Source organism: Heterocephalus glaber, unplaced genomic scaffold (assembly GCF_053883595.1).
Source record: "Heterocephalus glaber isolate CG9 unplaced genomic scaffold, H.glaber_assembly_v1.0 deba00001457, whole genome shotgun sequence".
NCBI classification, from domain to species: domain Eukaryota; kingdom Metazoa; phylum Chordata; class Mammalia; order Rodentia; family Bathyergidae; genus Heterocephalus; species Heterocephalus glaber.
Genome location: NW_028258305.1, coordinates 40,355,185 through 40,375,925, shown reverse-complemented (window position 1 = coordinate 40,375,925; position 20,741 = coordinate 40,355,185). Strand labels below are relative to the sequence as shown.

The 20,741-nt window shown below is 46.4% G+C and overlaps 2 protein-coding genes, 1 long non-coding RNA gene and 1 pseudogene across 11 annotated transcripts in view; 1 reads left to right on the top strand and 3 right to left on the bottom strand.

Annotated features, from left to right (window-relative positions):
* The window catches only part of Ift172 (intraflagellar transport 172), a 35,333-nt gene extending 19,292 nt beyond the window's left edge, over nucleotides 1–16,041 (bottom strand). For 2 of the 9 annotated variants that reach the window (XM_087216514.1, XM_087216515.1), the window contains exons 1-16: nucleotides 15,845–16,041; nucleotides 12,861–13,004; nucleotides 12,548–12,660; nucleotides 12,107–12,146; nucleotides 11,751–11,816; nucleotides 11,451–11,530; nucleotides 11,078–11,165; nucleotides 10,084–10,298; nucleotides 8,982–9,105; nucleotides 8,508–8,603; nucleotides 6,897–7,058; nucleotides 6,503–6,556; nucleotides 6,203–6,306; nucleotides 5,948–6,033; nucleotides 1,617–1,729; nucleotides 159–326 (exon numbers count right to left, since the gene is read on the bottom strand). In XM_087216514.1, coding sequence (XP_087072640.1) covers nucleotides 159–326; nucleotides 1,617–1,729; nucleotides 5,948–6,033; nucleotides 6,203–6,306; nucleotides 6,503–6,556; nucleotides 6,897–7,058; nucleotides 8,508–8,603; nucleotides 8,982–9,105; nucleotides 10,084–10,298; nucleotides 11,078–11,165; nucleotides 11,451–11,530; nucleotides 11,751–11,816; nucleotides 12,107–12,146; nucleotides 12,548–12,660; nucleotides 12,861–13,004; nucleotides 15,845–15,883 — 1,692 coding nt within the window. In that variant the 5' untranslated portion in view covers nucleotides 15,884–16,041. Of the gene's footprint in view, nucleotides 1–158; nucleotides 327–1,616; nucleotides 1,730–5,947; nucleotides 6,034–6,202; nucleotides 6,307–6,502; nucleotides 6,557–6,896; nucleotides 7,059–8,507; nucleotides 8,604–8,981; nucleotides 9,106–10,083; nucleotides 10,299–11,077; nucleotides 11,166–11,450; nucleotides 11,531–11,750; nucleotides 11,817–12,106; nucleotides 12,147–12,547; nucleotides 12,661–12,860; nucleotides 13,005–15,393; nucleotides 15,825–15,844 lie in introns of those variants that run through there. The other 7 variants (XM_087216508.1, XM_087216511.1, XM_087216512.1 and 4 more) reach the window with 6 other exon arrangements.
* On the bottom strand, nucleotides 523–1,143 carry LOC101717809 (ATP synthase F(0) complex subunit k, mitochondrial pseudogene; annotated as a pseudogene).
* A 137-nt stretch (nucleotides 16,042–16,178) lies between the features above and the next one.
* LOC147827053 (uncharacterized) lies at nucleotides 16,179–19,092 on the top strand. Its single transcript, XR_015453215.1, has 3 exons — nucleotides 16,179–16,339; nucleotides 16,544–16,654; nucleotides 18,914–19,092. It is a non-coding gene; the product is annotated as an uncharacterized LOC147827053 (long non-coding RNA).
* Fndc4 (fibronectin type III domain containing 4) lies at nucleotides 17,755–20,277 on the bottom strand. The gene is given in 7 exon segments (XM_021253632.2): nucleotides 17,755–18,343; nucleotides 18,569–18,693; nucleotides 18,982–19,071; nucleotides 19,501–19,705; nucleotides 19,948–20,063; nucleotides 20,141–20,230; nucleotides 20,233–20,277. Coding segments are annotated over 7 exon segments (690 nt in total). The 5' UTR covers nucleotides 20,261–20,277; the 3' UTR covers nucleotides 17,755–18,307.
* Between the last annotated feature and the right edge of the window lie 464 nt (nucleotides 20,278–20,741).

Here is a 20,741-nt window from a genome sequence, read left to right as displayed (position 1 = left end):
AGACCAGTCTCCCATGGGGAAGGGGTCGAAGCTTCCCTTGCCAACTCCACCACAAAGATTATGGGTGGTGGGCAGAGAAAACCATGCAAACTTCAGTCTCCTTGGGGCTCAAATTCATTAGCTTGAGCCATGTTGGATGTCCCCTGTTGTCAACGTACCCTGATGGAGAACATGGTGACCCTCTCAGGTGCCTCAATATTGTACCACACACACAAGTTGTTTCTGTTCTGAGCTACCAGGACATCACTTCCAGGAACCCACTGTACGTAGGAGCAGAAGTTGAGGATCATTGTCTTAGAGCAGCTTTCAATATCATACAGATGCAACTGAAAAAGGAGGAGACACACAGTACAATTAGAAGGGGGTGAGACAGTATCTTCTAATTTGATCATTTCTCCAATGGTAAAAAGACCCACTAGCCAGTACCTGATGAATTTCAAAGCTTAATGACTCGAAGCCCTTAAAGTTTATGCAGAGTTGATGTAGCCTAACTCTGGTCAAATAAGAGATGACCAAAACAACAAAGACTTATGTCAGCCTGTCATTCTTTTTTTTTTTTCCAGGTTCATAATTTATTGTACAAACTGAGTATTACATGATGAGTGACAGCTCTTCCAGGCACAGGAACTTCACAGATGAAATCAGATACTGTAAAATCCTAGCATGCACAATGCCCTGGGTTTGATTCCCAACACACTTACATTGCTTTCACAGCTGGCGTTTTTGTTTTTTTAGACCTTAACTTGAAATACAAGATCGTCAGAGCAACACCTCCATATGTGGCCAGTACACAATTTATTCTACCTGTGAGAGTGTAAGAGTTGAAATATTTTTTGATGCCAGTGAACTGGTACTGGGCGTCGGCTTCTGGACCTGCCATGATTTCAATCTCGCCAGAGCCACAGATTCCGCAGTTGACGTCCTTCAATGTACACAGCTCCCAGCCTGTCATTCTTAGAATGATTCTAGGCCAGACTTACCAGGTTGGATTATAAAATTGAGGCCAACAGACAAATTAGATGATGTGGAAATTTGTGACACGGCTTTCACTAAAATCAACAATCATCATCAGATTGTCTCTCTGATCCCAAGGCTGAACTTTTCGGTGAAAGCATACTGAGATGATAATTGAGAAGGGTAAGGGGGAAACTCCTCGAGCCAACTCCTATGACTTCAGGTAAGTAGGGCTGAACAGCACTAGAGCAGCAGGTCTGGGCCAAGGTCAGCTAGGCACAAGGAAGAGGAAGGCAAGGCAAGGAGGTTTCACGAAGACATAGTCTTGTGAGCAGTAAGAGAGAAATCAACTCTCAAACCCACCTCCTGACTCTGTTACTATCATAATACAATCTCCTCGAGGATAACATAAGACAGTTTTATCATACTGGATACACAGACTATTGATTATTTTGTACCTTCCACTATGCTAATGGCCTATAGCACGGATGGCAAGCCTATGGCACACATGCCACAGCAGGCTGTTTGTATCATTGAAAGCTCTAAAAGGTTCACCATCACTGGCCTATATAATGAAGAAATTATACTCTGCAGAGACCCCTACAAGCTTGTATCACACCCTCTGTGGGCCAGCCAAGGCCTAAGACCGTAGTAATCCTCACACGAAGTTTCCGGTCCCTGAAGAGGAGTTTGTGCCCAGTCTCATTAAGCTCCAGCCAATCTACACGGCTCTCATGGCTGATGGTACCAATGTTGTAGCCACCAATCAGATCCACTGTCAAGAAAAGGAGACAGGGTTAAGACAAGAGACTCCACTGTCATATAACAGCCTGAGGTAGTCTGTAAAAGTGACCGTACAATCATACATTGGACCCTAAGAACACTGCACGAGTCCAGAGTGTGTCACTAGGAAATGAATATGACCAACACAGCATAGCTTTTCCAGGATGCTTAAGAAAATGGGTCTTATCTAGAATTGTAGATGTTTTGTTTAACTTTGGCCAGATCCATCAGGGAATGTGACTCTCTAAGACTGTTGCATCTGCCTCAAAGATTGGAGCTACGAAGCAAGTAGCTCCTACTGAGCACATCAGGGAGGAGGATGCTTCAGCACACTGGTGAGAGAAGCTGATGAACGAGATGACCTTGATCACATCTGTTCTAAGGAGTTACCTGTATATTTGGGTGCCTATGGCAAAAGAATGCTGAAGGGTGTCAAGCCGGGAGGCCCTGACAAAATAGCAGAAGCCTCTAACTGAAGTTACCCTGGTCAATGCACAGGATAAACATTTTAGTTCTGTTTGAATTTTGTAGACAGTGTAAGAAACGACTTGGGTGTGGTGGTGCACACCTGTAATCCCAGCACTCTGGGGGGCTGGGGCAGGAGAATCCAAGTGGAAGACCAACCTGAGGCACCAAGACCCTGTCTCAAAATAAAAAATAAAAATAAATAAATTAACTAATTTTAAAAGGGCTGCAGATGCAGTTCAGTCCAAAGGCCCTGGGTTCAAGGCCCAGTACCTCAAAACAAAACAAAAAAGAAAAAGAAGAATGACCACATTTAAAGGAGACCACTCACAGTTGAGTGGGATGCTTTCAGGGAGCCTTCTGATCAAGCTCATTCACTCTTTATTACTCTTTGTTTTGAGACAACGTTTTGCCTTGTAGTTCAGGCTGGGCTCGAACTCACAGCAATCCCCTGTGTCAGTCTCCCAAGTGCTGGGATTACAGGTGTGTTTCACCACGTCTGGAGATTCGGAACTCTTACTGACACACATTATTAAAGAGCAAGGTGCTACTTTTGCTATACAAAAAGACCAAATGACAGCTAATGCCTAGTTTGGCAAGATACATTTAAAAAGAAATTTTCTTTTAATTAAAAATAAAAATGATCAAGCTATATTTTAATGCCCCAATTATAAGTAGAATCATAGAATGCTAGAGCTACAAGATCCTTACCACTGTGAACCCTGAAATTATGTACAAAATGATGTGCATATTTATATCTTCCTAGGATAAGGTTTGTGATTTTCACGATATCCTCAGAGGGGTTGGTGACCCATAAAGGTTGATAGAAGACCTCTCGCCATTTTATATATATTGAAAGGGAAGGTGAGGTGGCACACATCTGGTATCCCAGCATTCCAGGAGGCTGAGGCACAAGGACTGCAAGTTCAAGCTCAGGCTGGGTGAGACTGTGTCTCAAAATAAAAAATAAAAATGGTTGGGGATGTAGCTCAGTGTGAAGGCCCTGGGTTTAATCCACAGTACCACAAAAAAGGGAAGAGAAAGAGAGAGAGAGAGAGAGAGAGAGAGAGAGAGAGAGAGAGAGAGAGAGAGAGAGATATCTACAGAGTGAATGGACTTGTTTCAAGTCTCCTAGCTCATTATTGCCAGTAGAATCTCAGGCCTCAGTCTATTACCATTCTCATTATAGCCACTTACATATCTGTGCTCAGCACCCTGTTGTGAAATATAATAATCACAAAATGTAAAATTATCCTAAGAAGGGCCGGAGATTTAGCTCAGTAGCACCACACCTGCCTTGCAAACGCAAGGCCGAGTTTGATCCCTGGTACAAAAAAAAAAAAAATGTGTGTATACACACACACACACACACACACACACACACACACACACATCCTAAGAATAGGCCCATATGTATTTGGAAACTTGATTTATGTCAGAGATGGCACTACAAATTGGTGAGTGAAGAATGGAATTTCAATAAATGGTTAAACAGATGGAAAAATAAAATTAAATCCCTACCCACATCATACATAAAAATAAATTCCAGGTGGAAAACAAAGTTTTTGTTGTTGTTGTTTTGTTTTTTGTATTTGTTTTTTGTTTTTGGTACCAAGGATCGAACTCGGGACCTTGCACTTGCGAGGCAGGCAGCAGAGCCACTGAGCTAAATCCTCAGCCCCAGAAAACAAAAGTTTAAAAATGTTAAAATAAGGAAGGAATAGGGAAGGATTTAAGTAAGACCTCAGAAAATCACGATTTTTTTTTTTTTTTTTTTTGGTACTAGGGACTGAACTCAGGTCTTTGCGCTTGCGCGGCAGGTGGTGAAACTACTGTGCTAAATCCCCAGCCCTGAACTTTTTTTTTTTTTTGGTACTGGGGATCGAACTCAGGTCCTTGCGCTTGCAAGGCAGGCAACAGAACGACTGAGCTAAATCTCCGGCCCCTGAACTATTTTTTTTTAAGTGATAAAATGGACTACATTCGGGCCTGGGATTTAGCTCAGTGGTGCTGCTGTCTGCCTTGTAAGCACAAGGTCCTGAGTTCAATTCCAGGTACAAAAAAAAAAAGGACTACATTCAAAGTGTCTTAATGCTAAAAGATGCCCAAAGGAGGAGAAAAAAAGAGAGTGAGAGAGAGAGAGAAAACAGGACAGGCTGAGGCAAAATATCTGCAATGCACATGACCACCAAAGGCTATATATGCAGATACAAAGAACCTCAAATCATTATAGGACAACCTGACTTTAAAAATGGCTAAGGGATAAGGAAGTGGCAATTCACAGAAGAGGAAATCCAAGTGGTCAATAAATAAACAAAATTAATGAAGTAACATTTCACATCCGTCAGTGAGCCAAAGTGTGAGGTCAGATAATTTCGGTATTGGAGATGGTGTTGAGCAATGGGAAACCTAACTGTGGGGGGTTGGGTGTGAATTGGTGTAACCTCTTCAGAGAGCAATTTGGAAATATTTAGTGAAGTTGAAAATATATCTTTACTTTAATATATTCAACGATTCCACTCTGGGTACTGACTTCAGAGAAATGAATCACTGTAATAGCAAAAAATAATTTAAATGTCCATCAATAAGAGAAGAGAGGGCTGGGGATTTAGCTCAGTGGTGCCACTGCCTGTCTCACAAGCGCAAGGTCCTGCGTTCAATCTCTAGTACCAAAAAAAAAAAAGAGAAGAGATAAAAGATCCAATGTAAATATAACAAAATGTTAGGCTCTGACAGACAGAAGTATGAGTAAACAAGCAATAACAGCATTACTGTTAACAGCTAACATGTATAAGTGCTTACTTTGTACCAGGCTCTGGTCTAGGTGCTTTTCATATGACACAGGTACTGTTTTTGCCCCCATTATGTGGATGAGGAAATGGAGGAATGGAAAGGTTAGGGAACTCTGGTAAGATCACACAGGTTACAAGTAAAGGAGGATGGTTTCAGTCCCAGCCCCATTCTTTTTTTTTTCTTTAAGGAGGAAAAGTTTATTTCAGCTCACACACAGCCCCAGTCTTGACAGCTACACTATATATTATTTGGTATGCTTTTTAGGGATCTATGCTATTCTGTTTTTTTCTATGCTTGAAATTTTATGATAAAAATTAGTATGTAAGCCAGGCATGGTGGTGCACGCCTGTAATCCTAGCACTCAGGAGGATCATCATGAGAAACTACATAGTGGGTCCCTGTCTCAAAAAACAAAACAGGGGGCTGGGGATTTAGCTCAGTGATTTCACCACCTGCTGTGCAAGCTCAAGGACCCAAGTTCGATCCCCAGTACCGAAAAAACAGGGCCAGGGATTTAGCTCAGTGGCACCGCGCCTACCTCACAAGCGCAGGTCCTGACTTTGATCCCTGGTACCAAACAAAGAAACAACAAAGCAAAGCAAAACAAAACACAAGAGTTTATGGTTCTATAAAGTCTAAGTAGGAAATTTCATAAATCTGCTCATGATTCTTTACTACTATTCACAATTTGCCAGCCCTAAGATATGTGCTTAGAGAACATGGTAATTACACGGACAGGCCTCTCTAATATACACCTATGTATCTATATCACACATTAACGTTTAGACACTCATGTATGGACTGTGACATTTTATACATCCCCTGTAAGAATGGGGTTATACATTTACCTGGTGCCTCTCCGATTCCTGGATTCCCCACTGAACACAAACTTATACTATGGAAATGCAATACAAGCATCTATTTTGTTATTAAAACTATGAGAGACTCTTACCTACAGCAATAGTCTTAATATCAACAAGATAAGCCAATTTCTTATTATCTTCCATTCCTTGCTGATGTCGCTCATTAATACGGACGCTGAAACATGAACAGTAAGGGAAAGCAAATGGGGTTAGCCTGGGACTTCACTGAGGGCTCTGAAGTGCCATATGGGATGAAGTTTTTAGATTAACTGAAGGACACAGAATTTGAAAGTCCAAAGGAACTGTTTTGAGTTCCAAGGTTTCAGAGAACCTTGTGAGGTTACCTGATGAGGTGAGGGTTCATGAATTCAGTACGCACGGAGCCCAAGGTGTCGTTGCTCCCATATTCCACCAGGGTCAGCTCTCCAGCGTTGAAGATCATACACACCTGGGGAAGAACAGGACAGGACGCATGAAGAAAAACAGTACAGGCAGGTGGGTTGCAATTCAAGATGACACCTACTTTTCTCCTGGCTATTTCTCCCCTTTATCTGCCGCCTCCTTATCTTTTGCAACTTGCCCTCCTGACACACACGCTTCTGGGGGCCAATCAAGATGGTGACAGAGAAGAAAGCTCTGCTCACATTCTCATTTTCAAAGAAATACTTTTCATTGCCGCCAGATCCCTGCCAGGCTACCTGCAAAAGGAAGAGAAGGAAACAATGTGGATAATTACCCAAGACAAAGCTGAAAGAATTATAGGTAGGAGGCAGACAGATCAAGTTTAGGGAGGTTTTGGCATTGTACAAGAGGCACTGTGTCAGATTTTTGCCTTGGTCCCTATGTTTCCAAGATAGCACAAAAATAGTCCAACTATGGTGAATCACCCTGCAGGATTCTAAACTTCTCATTCCTTGAAGCCAGGACCCAGAAACGAGAAAGTGAGAGCTTCCTGTGGGTATCTTACCCGAGTCCCTGGGTCCCCGGAAGCAGCAAGCCAAAGGGGCCCTTCCCCACCCCTCTGTCCCTGGCTCCTACCTCACTAAGGCGATTTGTGTTCAGGTCTCCCAGCAGCAGCGTATCTGATGTGTGCGCCACCAAATAACGTTCCTTTCCCAGGATTTTCACCTCTTCCACCTCATAGCCATAGTGAGACTTGAGCACCACACGGGTCCCTGATGCCAGGTTCTTCACAATCACCTTCGTAAGGGACAAGTCTGAGACTGAGGCCCCCAGGCAAAAGAAGAGTGCGCACACTGTGCCTCTGCCCACTTCCACAGCGCTCGGCACAGCACCTTGTTTCTGCTCCGCGGAGAGGACACTTTACACTGACACAGGGCTTTACTACACGTGAAAGATTTTCATGTGTTATGTATTTGCTTATGTGTTACATGTATTCGTGTATTTTTATGCATTTGCTGCTCAGAATACATGTGATTCTAGAACAGTGATGGCCACCCTTTTTAGGGACGTGGGCCCAAACCACAACCAAAACCCATGTATTTATTGCAAAGTGCCAATACTGCAATTAAACCTGAAAACAGAAGTTTTACTCTAGAAAAAAACAACTCTACATTAAAATCTTTTGGCTTAAAAATTAAAAAAACACATTGCGTGCCCTAGGCTCAGCACCATTGTTCTACAAGTTCAACGGGGTGAAACCAGTAACTCTATGTTCCTCTAGCTCTTTGTACAAAACTTTGCACCAGTTATGATGGACTCTGGCGTTATTTTTTTTTTTGGTACTGGAGATCGAACTCGGGCCCTTCTGCTCGCGAGGCAGGTGGCAGAACCACTGAGCTAAATCCCCAGCCCAATTTTCTTTCTTTTTTTTTTTTTGGTACCGGGGATCGAACTCAGGTTCTTGTGTTTGCACACCAGGCAGCGAAACCGCTGAGCTAAATCCCCGGCTCTGGCGTTATTTTTAACATGTTGTGTCCTTTGCTACGATGATTTTATTGATTAGGGGACAATATCTTACAGATAATTAGCTTTGTATTCATGATGACTAACAGTGTTTACACACAATAGAGAAAGAAAAATGTTTCTAAAAAGAATAAAATGAGGGGGGAAAATAGAGGAACCAAGCAATAAAGAAAAAAGGATAGGGGCTGGGGATTTAGCTCAGTGGTTTTGCCGCCTGCTGTGCAAGCGCAAGGACCTGAGTTTGATCCCCGGTACAAAAAAAAAAAAAAATGTTAAGGGAAAAAATTGAAAAATAAATATTAAAAAAAAAAAAAAGAAAAAAGGATAGAGGTAAAGAAAAAACCTGGGCCACGAACTGAGAAATTAGCTTGCAACATCATGCAAACTGAATTCTGATGTCCGAAAAGAACAGAGTTCATGTGAGATCTCCAATCAACTTGATGGTGGATGATGAGTGATGAAGTTTTAAACCAGGGAGACATAAGCAGGAATCTCCATAGCCCTTAAGCCTAGTGCTCAGACTTCTTCTGAGGGGCTGGAAGGACAACAGCAGGAAAGCTACCAGGGTGTTTCCCCGACATGACATATTCTGTTCCTCAGAACAGCTACTCGAGAGGGATGAAGGTTAAATTCGACACTGTGGCTGCAGCCAGTAGGTGGGAAAGTGCCACAGGGATGAACGGACCGTGGAAGGTCTCAATGCAGGAGGCTGGGGGCGCTCACCTGGCTGGGTCCCACGTAGGTCAGCTCAAACTTATTCCTGTAAATGCTCCTTCGGAGGCAGCAGTCAAACTGTTCCACTGCACCACAGAGTGTGCCCTGGAAGGAAAAATGACAGCATAAAGGTAACACATACTGTACTCCGGCATGAAGAGAGTATCTAGTGACATCTTCACATTCTAGGCTCTAGAATTTAAAGAAGAGCTGGCATTTTTGAAAGTACTGAAAGGAAAGAGGTGGCAGTCACAGGACTCCGGGGCATCACATGCGGATGGGAGAATGAGGGAGAAGTCAGTCCCGCCTGTACAGCTGTCTCCTGTGAAGCCTCCAAGTGAGGATAAACTTCTGTTTAACACTCCATTGTCAGTTTGGAATCAAAAGGAAGGGCAAGATTCCCTATTGCCCGGTGAGTGTGTTTTTGGAGAGGCAGGATTTTCCCTAAGTCACCAGTGGCAAAAGGGACTGCGAGTGACATACTGCGCAGAGGCGTGAGCCGTCCCGCTTCCAGGCCAAGGCAGTGACGGTGTATAAGTTGGCAATCTCCTTGGGCTTCGCCTCTTCCCAGATGCTTCTTCGAGGACTCCAGTTGAGCACCCGAAGTCTGAAATAAGGCAGAGGCTTTTAGAAGAGATGGAGGCTCCGCAAAGGCGTGAAAATAAGCTTCTGACAGAAATCAGATTGGCTATATCAGAGAAGAAAGGGAACAGAAGAAAATGGATAAGCTGGGCAGTTTAGCAGAGAGAACAAAAGGGGCAAAGGAAGCTGGGAAAACCAAGGCAAAATTAAATGAAATAAGTAACAGGAGTGGAGAAAACAAAAGATCGGGGCAAGCGAGACAAAGCAACTGTCAGAGTAGAGAAACATGGGAAAAGAAAAGAGAAATGGTAGGAGTTAGAGAAGAAAGAAACATGAAACATAAGAGTGGAGAGGACAGAAAGATGGGACTGACAAAGCTGGGGTAAAGCATCCTTCAAAGAGCTGCTGGAACGCGGGAGGCTGAGGCAGGGGAATTGCCGTGAGTTTGAGGCCAACCTGGGTCACACAGTGAGTTCAAGGCCAGCCTGAACTACAGAGCAAGAATGACTGAAAAACAACACAAAACAAAAACCAAAAAACTGATGGGACTCAGACCCTCACTGTTTATCTGCTTTCCATTCAGTCATTCATTCAAACACTGACTGCCTACTATGCACTAGATGCTAATTTAGGCACCGGAGATAAAAAGAGAAATAATAAGCCCTGTTCTCAAGGACTCTTTAATATAGCCAGGTATGTACAGGCAAGGAATGATAATGTATTGTGGTAAACTCCAAGCCAGTGATCTGAAAGAGGCAACGGGAACACAGACAGGGCTGATGAATTCTGCTGTGGAACCCCTGGAGAAACACAGAGACAAAACCGCTAGCACGATGCATTTACAACTGCCGGCCCCTGCCAATGGATGGTGGGAGGAGGAAGAAGAGAGGGCATGCGTTACAATCTGAGAATCCCTGAAACATACACTTCATTTCGTCCAGGCTTCTACTCCTGCTGAGAATAATTTGGTCAGGCAGAGAGTTTACAGGGAAAGGGTACCCACCTGTCATAACTTCCCAGGACAACAGACTGGCCCCCAGGACTCGCTGCAGCCGTGGTGAACTCCCGCTCCTGCGGGTCCCGGCTGTAATCAAAAGTCTGCAGCACGTGCCCTTCCTTTCCATAGGCCACAATCTTCCGGTCACAGCCAGCAGCCACAATGCTACTGGTGGCCCAAGCCAAGGCATAGGGCGGGCATGGGTGGTTAACCAGCTTCCCCTCAGACAGAAGGAAAGGGTTTCAGTCATACTCTTAGGGCTCCACCCCAGAAATTCCTCATCCCGGCACCTGATACACCCACTCTGCCTACGGTATCCTGCAGAAATCTTTCTTCCAACATTTTCCCACCCGCGACATACCCTCCTCTTGAGTCTTCACAAGTCCCTTTCTGCCTCATGCACGCACACGCTTCTACACCTACACACACTTCTTGGCCTCATGCTCTATAAAGATCTCAAGATAGTGGTGTGTTGGAGATCTCTGATGCGTACCTAGTAAAGCCACCCCAAAGGAGATGTTCTACACATTAGCCGACACTGGCTAGGCCCACAGATTTTCTGGCACTGTTTTTTTTTTTTTTAAGGAAGGCTACATTTAATCAATTATTACACATATAATTCATAAGATAAATGATTCAAATACTACTGGATTATACAGCATAAAATATCAAGTTTTCCTTTTATTTCCATCTTTCTCCTTTTCCAGAGTAAACAGTTAACTTTTTTCTATGAATTTATATATATAAATGTTTTTACATAAATGAGAATAATTTTCCGTTTTCGTTTGCCTCAGAATCTTTGCTCCCTTCGTCCCAAGGTCCCTTCCACCTGAATCATCTCTTCCCGTAAACAGTGGGCCATATCACCTGTCTCCCTCCCCAGGTCTCGCCCTCCAGACTCCTCCCCTAGTGCCTCAACCTCAGTGCTTTAGATGTCTGGCTTCTCGGGAAGACTCCTCTGATTTACTTCTCCTCATTGCAGAACACCATTTATTCATACCTGTGACTCTCCAGAGCCTTCATCATCAAAGAAATACCTCACGATGGTACCATCTGCATGACCGGAGAGAATTCCTTTCCCAGAGCAACTAAAAAAGGGGAAAGGAGAAAAATAGAGGGATGGATTATTTCATCTCTCCAAGAAAGTCCCCTTTCTCTGACAAACACTACCTCACTCATGGTTCCTGCTACCAGGCCTCCCTGTCTTTTTGTTTTTGTTTTTGTACTGGGGATCGAACTCAGGACCTTGAGCTTGCGAGGCAGGTGGTGAAACCACTAAGCTAAATCCCCGGCCCCTCGAGCCTCCCCATCTTTCACACTATGGTCTCCCAGACGCCCCCACCCAGAGTTTTTTCCTGACCCTTCTTACTCACTTTGTTGTCAGTGACACCACGTAAGAATCTGTCCCGTAAATGGTAGATGACTTATTAGTTTTAGTGTTTGCTAAACGAACCTGAAAATGGGAGGATGGATACAAGTCTGGTTAGGCTACTTTCAATTCCACCCAGGCCCTTAAAAAAAACAAAAACAAAAACAAAATGCACAACTCTGGTCCCCATCCATTATCCCCTAGGATGCAACTTGGCTCCGAGAGAGAAGATGAACAATGCTCCTCTTTCCAGACCCACTGTCCCCACCCACCACCTCTCCTGTGTTTCCCGTTCCTTCTTTACCTTGCCTTCAGCCAGTCCAAAGACAATGATGTACTCTGCGGGCCACTGCAGACAAGTAACAGCACTCTGTATGAAAAAATGTTGACGAGGCTCCTGTCTGCGTGGGTCGGCACGTTTACCGAAGCTGGACACCCACCACGCTCTATTACCCCAGTCTTCTACAGGGAAGGGTCGGGGGGCGCCCAACTGGCTGCTAGCAGGAAGGCAGATAACAGTGAGCAGCTAGGCAGTACCATCCTTGCAGCAGGAAAAGCCACATTCAGAGGTTAGAAAGTGCAATTCCTGGTTGCATTTAAAACAGATGTACTGATACATGTTTGTTCATCTTAAGCTCTCAGAACTGCTCTGAACTTTACCGTCTGGATGAACTTGTTGCAGATGACTTTCTTGTCACCCCTGCCAAAGAAAAGGAAGGAAAGCACATTGAATAAGCTGCCAAAAGGGATGCTGAGGGATGGGAAGAAAGACCAGATACCTTCCCTGGCCCACTAGTTTTCCTACCCCTCTCTAGGAGCCCGAAAGGAGCCATGACAGGGAGCCTGAGCAGCTCAGAAACAGAGCAAAGATGCAACACCATAGTGGGGCCTCTGCTGACCTTACTGATTCCTCCAGGGATGGGACTGCAGAACTCACAGGACGAGTAAAGGCCTGGAGGCCACAGCCACAGATTCCAGAAAGCCTACTGCCTTCCAGCCCTGAGCTCAGCTCCTCATCCTTCCTATTCCTCCCACACCAAGGCACTTCTCATGCTTCCCCTTCTTTGCGGGGCAACCTCATCCCCCCATCTCTATCCTCACCAATCTTCTCCAATCTTGTAGACATAGATGATGTTGTCAGTCTGTCCTATGGCAATTCTAGTGGAATCTGGAGAAAAAGCCATGCCCTTGACCATGTAGCTCTTCCTGCCATACTAGAAGTAAAAAGAAAGAGAGAGATAATGAAAAGACATGAGAGTAAAAAGAAGAAAAGGTGCATGTACAAAAAGAGATTTATTCTGAGAAAAGGAGGGGTGGGCCATTTCTTGTGCCCGTCGTTAGAAGGTGGGTTAAGACGTTTTCCAGGTTTCTAAGACCCCATCAACAGGTCAACGTGCCCCTGAGTACTCGTCACCTTCACGTCAGCTGGTTTGGTGGAGAATTTATCTCTCCGCTCCCCGTGTTCGTCATACAGCAACACCACTCGGTCCACTGAGCAGACAGCAAATTTGGCATTGTTGTGGGACCAGGCCATGCAGGTCACCTTGGCAGCTCCATCCTGCAGAAGTTCAGGGATAAAATAAACCCTGAATCTGGTCTAGAATGCCAAAACCATGTCCAGCTTTGTGACTCTGTTCCATTTTCTTTCTGTCACAGCCTTTTTTTTTTTTTTAAATAAAAGATCCCTGTGCCCATCCTGGACTCCAAAGCCACCAGAACATGGACTGAGGACAGTGTACTTTTAGACTCACAGTGTAAAGTCTTTGCTCCCTCACATGTCAGGTTTGCCACTGAAATAAATTCAGTTGTTCTAGTAAGTTTTACAATGCTATTCATTCAGTTAATATATTTCTGAATACCTTACTGAGAAAAGTAGTTGGCCAGGGGCTGAAAGACAGAGAGAAAAACATAGGTCCTGCACCACAATCTAATAAGATGGTACAAAATAGGAAAAGCCGTAAGGGAAAAATACATGGAAGGGAAGAGAGAGGAAGTAAAAAGGATTAAGATGTGATGTGTGTGTGCCAGCTCCCCACAAAGAATGTACACTTTATATAATCCAAATATATACTGATAATTCTTTTTAACAGAGAAATACAGCACGTGTATTGGTGCATGCCTATAATCCCAGCACTTGGGAGCCAGAGACAGGAGGATCGCCATGAGTTCAAGGCCAGACTGGACTACATAGTGAGACCCTGTCTCTAAAAAAGAAAAAGAAAAATATGTACAAAGTGCTATGATAATTTGGAAAAGCCTGAGATAATGAAATTAAGCTTTGAAGAATGGATGCAATGGGGAATTACCTGTAACTGAATGCATAGCATGAGCAAAGGCAAGCTCTGGTCAAGAAACAGTAATTTACTCTTGCTGAAAATACCTGGTAAATATGTAGCAGCAGAGAGGAGGTTAGACTGGGGACATCTCAGGAAAGACCTCTGAAGCCAGGCCAAGGAGTTTGGCTTATTTAGCAGGAAAGAGGCAGACAGTGAAAGATTTGAAGGGGAAGTAAAGTAATTAAGATAGACAGGATGAGCAATGGCACCCCGCACTTAAGTACCCACTTCACATAAGTGCAAGTCAGAAGCGATCATTACCCCAGTGAATCATGCTAACCATGTCTGTCCCTCCCTCCACCAGCTCTGGTCAGCTATGTTTCTGACACTAAAGGTTTCCCTACTAAATTAAAAAATTTAGCTTCTACACTAACTGTTTGATTAATCACCTCGGATTTAGATTTCTGGCTTAAAACATTGTCACTTTATAATCTGAATCCACTATCTCCAAAGTCAGAAGTCAAAAGGCTCCTTTCCCCAAAATCCTCAAACCAGAGCCAGAAAATCACCACACCACAACTGTCGTCCTCTAACTCTTCATTACACTGGGTGAAGAGGGTTGAGGCTCCCCATCAACTCTGGCTGATCAGCCTGCTTCCTGGCTATGCCCAATCCTGGGCATCTGGGCCTCCCTGCATCATGACATCATCTTATTTTGAGAGACTGAAGGAGGATTCCATTTCCAATTTTTCCATTATGGCAAAGCAATTTTTAAATTACAGATTCAGGGCCAGCTTACTGATCAAGGAGCACAACTCTTTTGTTCAAATTTCCTTTATTCTCCATGTGCCACATCTTCTGTGAAGCCTTTCTGAGTCCTATAATCAATTAATTCCTCTTTCTCCACAATATATATCACATTGGACTGTTGTGAGAATGAAATGAGATAGGGAATAGGATAATAGCAAATAAACTTTAAGCAAGCACTGTCATATGTAGGCATTTTGATAAGTGCTTGACATCCACTATCTCACTTTACCTCATAATTCTGAAGTAGACGCCATTATTATAATGGGAAACTGAGGCACAGAAAGGTTAAGTAATGTACTCGTTTATATACAGTTTGTAGGGGGAAGAACCAAGATTCAAATTACATATGTCTGACTCCATAAATCACAATCCTAATGTCTTTACTTATGCTGCCCTAGTATATATTAAACACTCAACTATGCAGATATTATTAGCTTTGTGTTAGCCTATTCTTTCAAAATGTTTTGTTTGTTCGTTTGTTTTTTTGAGATAGGATTTTTCTATGTAGTTCAGGCTGGCCTTGAACTCACTATCTGGCATATGACTTCCAACTCACAGCGATTCTCCTGCCTCAGCCTCCTGAAAGATGGGATTACAGGTGTGTGCCACCACCCCTGGCTCCTTTCAATTTTGAATGTCCCTCCCTCTTGTCTATCAATTTTTACAATGCTTTTCATTTTATAGTGCTCTTCTGTGTATACTACCTCACTTAACTCTCTCTCAAGTCCTCTAAAGTTGCTATTGTCACTACTTCCATTTTCCAATGTGCTGAAAGAGATTGTGAGATAAAGGCTAAAGTCAGAGATATCAGGTTATTTAGTTAACTAGAACTTGAAGTCTGGCCCCAACTCCAAAACTCACCTTTTGTTCACTGTTTCAGACCTTCTCCCCTAGTGAATCTCATGCAACAAATCTTCATCAGAATGAAGGTTCAGTCTCCCGCCCTTTTTAGGAACTGCACTAAGGTGCTTAATTCATGCGGTGGAGACTTACATCCGATGGCTCCCCGTGCGCCTCTCCCTGTGGACCGAGCCTCCGGAAGACAGGGGCAGTCTTGCGGGTGGTTTCGGATCCCCCAGAGCACCAGCATAGGACCCAGTACCCAACTGATGCATGGAACGGAATGAAAGCTACGCTCATCAATAATCTACATCGCCTACTGAAAGCTCAATCAAAGCAGCAGAATAAGGATCGTCGCTATATCCTTTACGTTCTCCTGCAAAGTAGGCGCTCCGCATTATAAAGTTCAGTTCCTCCACTTTTCTTGGACCGTACGGTGGCTGGGGGAGGGAAGTGGCGCGCGACTCCTCACCTGAGGGCTCAGGAGGGTCCTCAGGTGCTTCAACTGCATGACGGACACCTGTCTCTCAGATGCTACCAGACAGCGACTACTCCTGCGGTTACCCAGACAACCTGCCAAGCCGGGGGCCGCAACATCCGCTGACGCAAACGCGGCCTGAGCGCAATGCACGTCACCTCCTGGGTTCACGACGGAGCAAACAGAACGTGCGCAAGCGCAGTGAGAAGTAGGGCGGGCCCACGTTACGCTTCAGGAAACCTCGCTTTGACCAATCCCGTCGCTGTATGCAAACCCAAGACCAAGCCACGCCCACAAAGTATTTGGCAAACTCCGGGCACTACGTAATCAGAATCGTCTTTCTTGGTCATTACGTGGCTGAGTGCGCTCGTATTCCTCAAACTCGGGGAAACAGCCTTTGCTATGATAGGCAAAAGCAATCGACAATCTTGAAATAAGTTAATATGACTTGCATGGAATCACAAGTCTAATACTGACAGTTTACAGCGAGTATGTGTCTACCTGGTTCTGTACCAGATGATCATGCATTGTATTGTTCAATTACCTTTTGAAAAGGAAAGTTATTATTAGTCCCAATTTACATGACGGGAGACTCAGGATCAACGTGACCTTTGCCAAGTAAACAAAGACTCTAAAACGTGGAACTGAGATTCAACCTAGAGCATAAATACCCTTTTTATATTCTTTCTTAAGTCTTAGCTGTCTCCGTGCCGGGCTGCTATAGCCCATAACGCTCCTGTCCCAAGAAATGATGGTTTCCAGAGTCCGAGAGAGAAGTGTTTTGGAACCAATGGCCAGGGAAAGGTAAGGTATGCTTCTTGGACCTTGAGTAATGGTGAATTAAGGACTGCTGCTTAGATTGGGGTGCTTTTATGGGTCAGGTGGTAGGGCAGACCATAGCATGGCTTGCTTGAGAGGTTTAAGTCTTGCAATACCTGGGATAGGAGCTTAATCAAAGAAAAAAAGATATGGACTTACTGGTTTTTGTTTGGATTGGTGTCCTTTCAGAATTTTTGGTCTAACTTCTTTTGGGGGGATTTATTTCTTGTAACATACCAGACAGAATGAAACATAGGGAAGGAGTTATTCATAAGCCTCCTCTGGGACACCTGAAGTTGGGAAGACCTGTAACCCAGATTCGGGTCCAGAAGCCTCTCACCACATAGTTGCTGGTGTTAACAGCTGCATCTCTCACTCGCACCAACTCCCTCTTGGAAATTAGGAAAAAGTAAAGGACAGCCCTATTTTCACAGAAAACAAATAGGTCCTAGAGCCAAATTATAGTTCCTTTTTCCCAACCTCTCAATTTTATTGCCAGAATCTTTCTCTGGATATGGTGGTGTACGATGATTATAAACTCATTTATACATTACAATTATTACTGCTTTTATGAACAGAGACAGAGATGGAGATGAAAAGGAAAACAAAGGCAGGAAGAAGAGTCATGAGAACACACAGGATAGAAGCATGTGAGATTGAGGGATCCATTAGTGTAGCTGCTCTTTAATTATCCCAAAGACACTGCTCAGTCCTTTTCTGGACCATTTGCCCAGGGTTGATGGAAGAGTCAGAATTAATGGTGAAGAGTTCGGCCAGTGATGGAAGCAGTAAATAAACCACTGCCCCTCTCATGTGACATAACAGTTTCCACCAGCACAGGAAGAACTTACACCTTTCTCTTCTCTCCCCTACCCCTTGCACCCAACAAAGCAAAAGAAACTAGGGCTGTGGTTTTCTCTGGCCTTTCTTCCTGGTCCCTTCCCTCCCATTTCAGGCTGAAGAGTTGAAACAAACACCTTACAATGAGTCTGCACCTCACAAGTTGTTGGTGATGTGAGGGGCCATGGAGAGTCAGGTGAGAGACCGGTAGGGAGAGGTCTTCAGCATGCCAACAGTCAGCTCCAGTTTGTTCAAGAACCTTTATTGGAAAAATGTCCAAGGGGTGAGATCACCAGCAGCTGGGGGGCTACCAGGTGATGGGGAGCACCAAAGGCTCCATGGAAGACATTGGACTAGTGCAGTGTAACGTCTGCCTCTAGGCCCAGTTGATTCCTTTTATTTGCTGGGGGAGGCTGAGGACCCACAGAAACACCCCTCTCCGAGGCCCAGAGGCAAGATGGCGGGGTAGCCGGGGATGCCAAGTGTCCTGATGCAGGTGAGACAGGGCCCCCATTTGGGACCTAATGGGATAGGGTTGAACAAGTGACTCTTCCCTGGACCTGGGGGATGGGAAGAGATGACCCATCTGCTGTCCATTCTCCTGGTCCAGGGGACCTACCTTCTGGGCCTACTCACAGTGGAACGAGGATGGGCACCAGCCTGAGATCATGGAAGTGCATTACCCCCCGGGAGTCCTGGGCAGATCACCACTTTAGGCTCTCCCTGACCCTACCCTCATCCCCATGTTGTCAGTGCAGCTCTCTTCTGGTTCTGTTTCTTCACTCAAACACAGTTTGCTCACACATGGATGGTGTTGATGGATGGTGACTTTTTCTGTGGAAGAGAAGGGCCAAAAGAACCCAAAAACAAAACCAAAAAAAAAACAGAGAGAATGGCCTGGGTCTCTAATTTCAGGAAGGTAATGGGTGCTTCTCTTTCTCTTGGCCACCTTCATCTCAAATCTTTCTCCCCTTTTCCTGCCCCTCTCTGGCCTCTCACTTTCCTTGGCTGGTCCTTTAGCCCAAATCACCCTCCCACCCTCACAGGCCCCCACATCACCTGTCTTGTCCCTACTGGCCTTCCCTGAGGACTCTGCTCCGGCCCTTTCCCTTTCTCTTTGGGGTTGTTGTTGGAGTCGTTGTCCTTGATGATGTCATACTGACGGCAGAACAGCCCAATTACAGCTGAAATACAGCAATACCATCTGAGCCTCCATCTCAACCTCTCCACTCACAGCCTTGAAGAGTAATGAGATACCCAGACAACTTCTAGAAAATCCAGGAATAAAATCCTTGAATTCTGGGTGCTCATGCAGTCTTTATTTCTGGGCTCCCGCCAGCCTCCTGACCATCCTCCCTCAACCACACAACTGCTCATTTCATGTTCTCCCTCTTCTCCTGACAGACAACCTTTGCCACCTCCCACCTTCATTGAGTCCCCTCCCCGAGTCCTGCATCCAGTTGCTCACTCACCAGCCCACATGAGCAACACCACCACGATGATGACCACTTCCCCGGTCTGAAGCGGCTGCTCTCCATCAAGACCCTCCACGGTGATGTCCCCTGAGAAGAGAGGAGGCAGACTCCGGGTCAAGAGGACCTGCCGGAAGCTGTGTCACAGGGTAGAGATGTGGGGGTTAGAGTCAGGCTGGACCTGTCAGTGTTGCCCCTGGAGCCCTAGGTTAGCTCCTCTCTGGGAGGAAGCCTTTGGTAGACAGGTGGTTAGAGGCTGAAGAACCTGGCCACACACGACATGATGTGATGTGCTGTGAGGCTGGGCGAGGGAGCGTCAAAGCCCTCCCCCCAAAGGATTCATTCGCAGTCTGTCTATACTGGGCCCCTGCCCACTTGCTTTTCCTTCCTTTCCTGGCAGTACAGTGAATTAAATCATCTCCCTATTTATCTAAGGGAGACTGCGGCTTGCTTTGGGAGGTAAATAAGAGGATAAAAGCCAGGTAAAACAACCAGAGAATGTACAGCACAGGCCCTCACCTGGGCTGGAGCTGTTGGAGGGCAGCCGGTCAGAACCCTTGAGAGTCCGGAAGTGCACCCGGGGCCCTGGGGGGCTCTCGCCCCGAAGGCCGATGCTCCTGACCTGCACTGTGTAGTCGCTGTCCTCAGCCAGGCCCCAGAGGGCACAGGCCCTGGTGGTGGTGTTCACCTCCCGGATCACACGCTGCCCGGGGCCATTCTGTCGCTGCGGGGAGATGACACGAGGGGACAGCCTCACCCCAGGGCCTGGCCACAAGGCTCAACCTGGGCTCTGGTACAGCCCATCCCTGCAAGGGAGGAGGATGGAAAGGGCACCCGGGCCGGGGCACACCAGCTCCCAGATCCCCCAGCGCTGGGAGGAGAGCTCAGAGCATGGAGGTAACCAAAGGAACGTCCAGACCACCAAGGACACAGGCTGGGGGGGGCAGAAGGGTGGGTGATTCATACTTGCTGGGAAATGGAGTAGCCGATGACGATGTTGCCTTCTGGGACGTCCCAGGACACAGTGGCCGAGTTGGCTCTGAGGTGAGTGACCGTCACATTCACAGGAGAGGGAGGTCGGTCTGCGGATGCCAGGGTGTTAACAGGTTTCACTCACACCCCACCTCTGGTTGACGCCACCCTCATTCCTGTTACTCACCTGCTCTCACGAAGCCCAGGTCACAGCTGACCAGCAGGAGGACCGTGGGGCTCAGATATGAGGAGAGGGGCATCAGCGAAGCCATGGTCCCACAGAGTCCGCTGGGGGACACTGGGGCATGCGCTTGACATCCAGGCGGAGCTCCTGGAGGGGGCGAGTTTGGGGGTCAGGGGCTGCCTCGGTGGGCAGCAGCTCTCCCGGGCTCCCCGCGGCCCACGTTAGCCACGTTTCCCCCACTGGCCCCAACCCTTAGAATCCAGCGCCCCCAGTGCGAGCTCCCCAGGCGCACACCCACCTCCGCCGGTCTTCGGGCCGGTCAGGCCTCGGGGGGCTGCTCGGCGCCCAGAGGGCGGCCCATCGCCTGGCTCGGAGGCGCTGTCCCTACCCCATCCCGGCGCGGGCCGGCGAGGCGGGCGGCGCGGGCCGAGGCGCGGGCCGGGGGCAGAGCGGGGTGCGAGCGGGCGGCGGGTCTGCGGGGCCCCCGAGCGCAGGCGTCCGGCCCCGAGCAGGGGGCGTCGCCGGGGCGGCCTGGCCGCTGGCCTCGGTCCCCAGTGCGGAGGGCAGTGCGGCTGCCTGGTTGGCCCCGCAGCGCGATGTGACC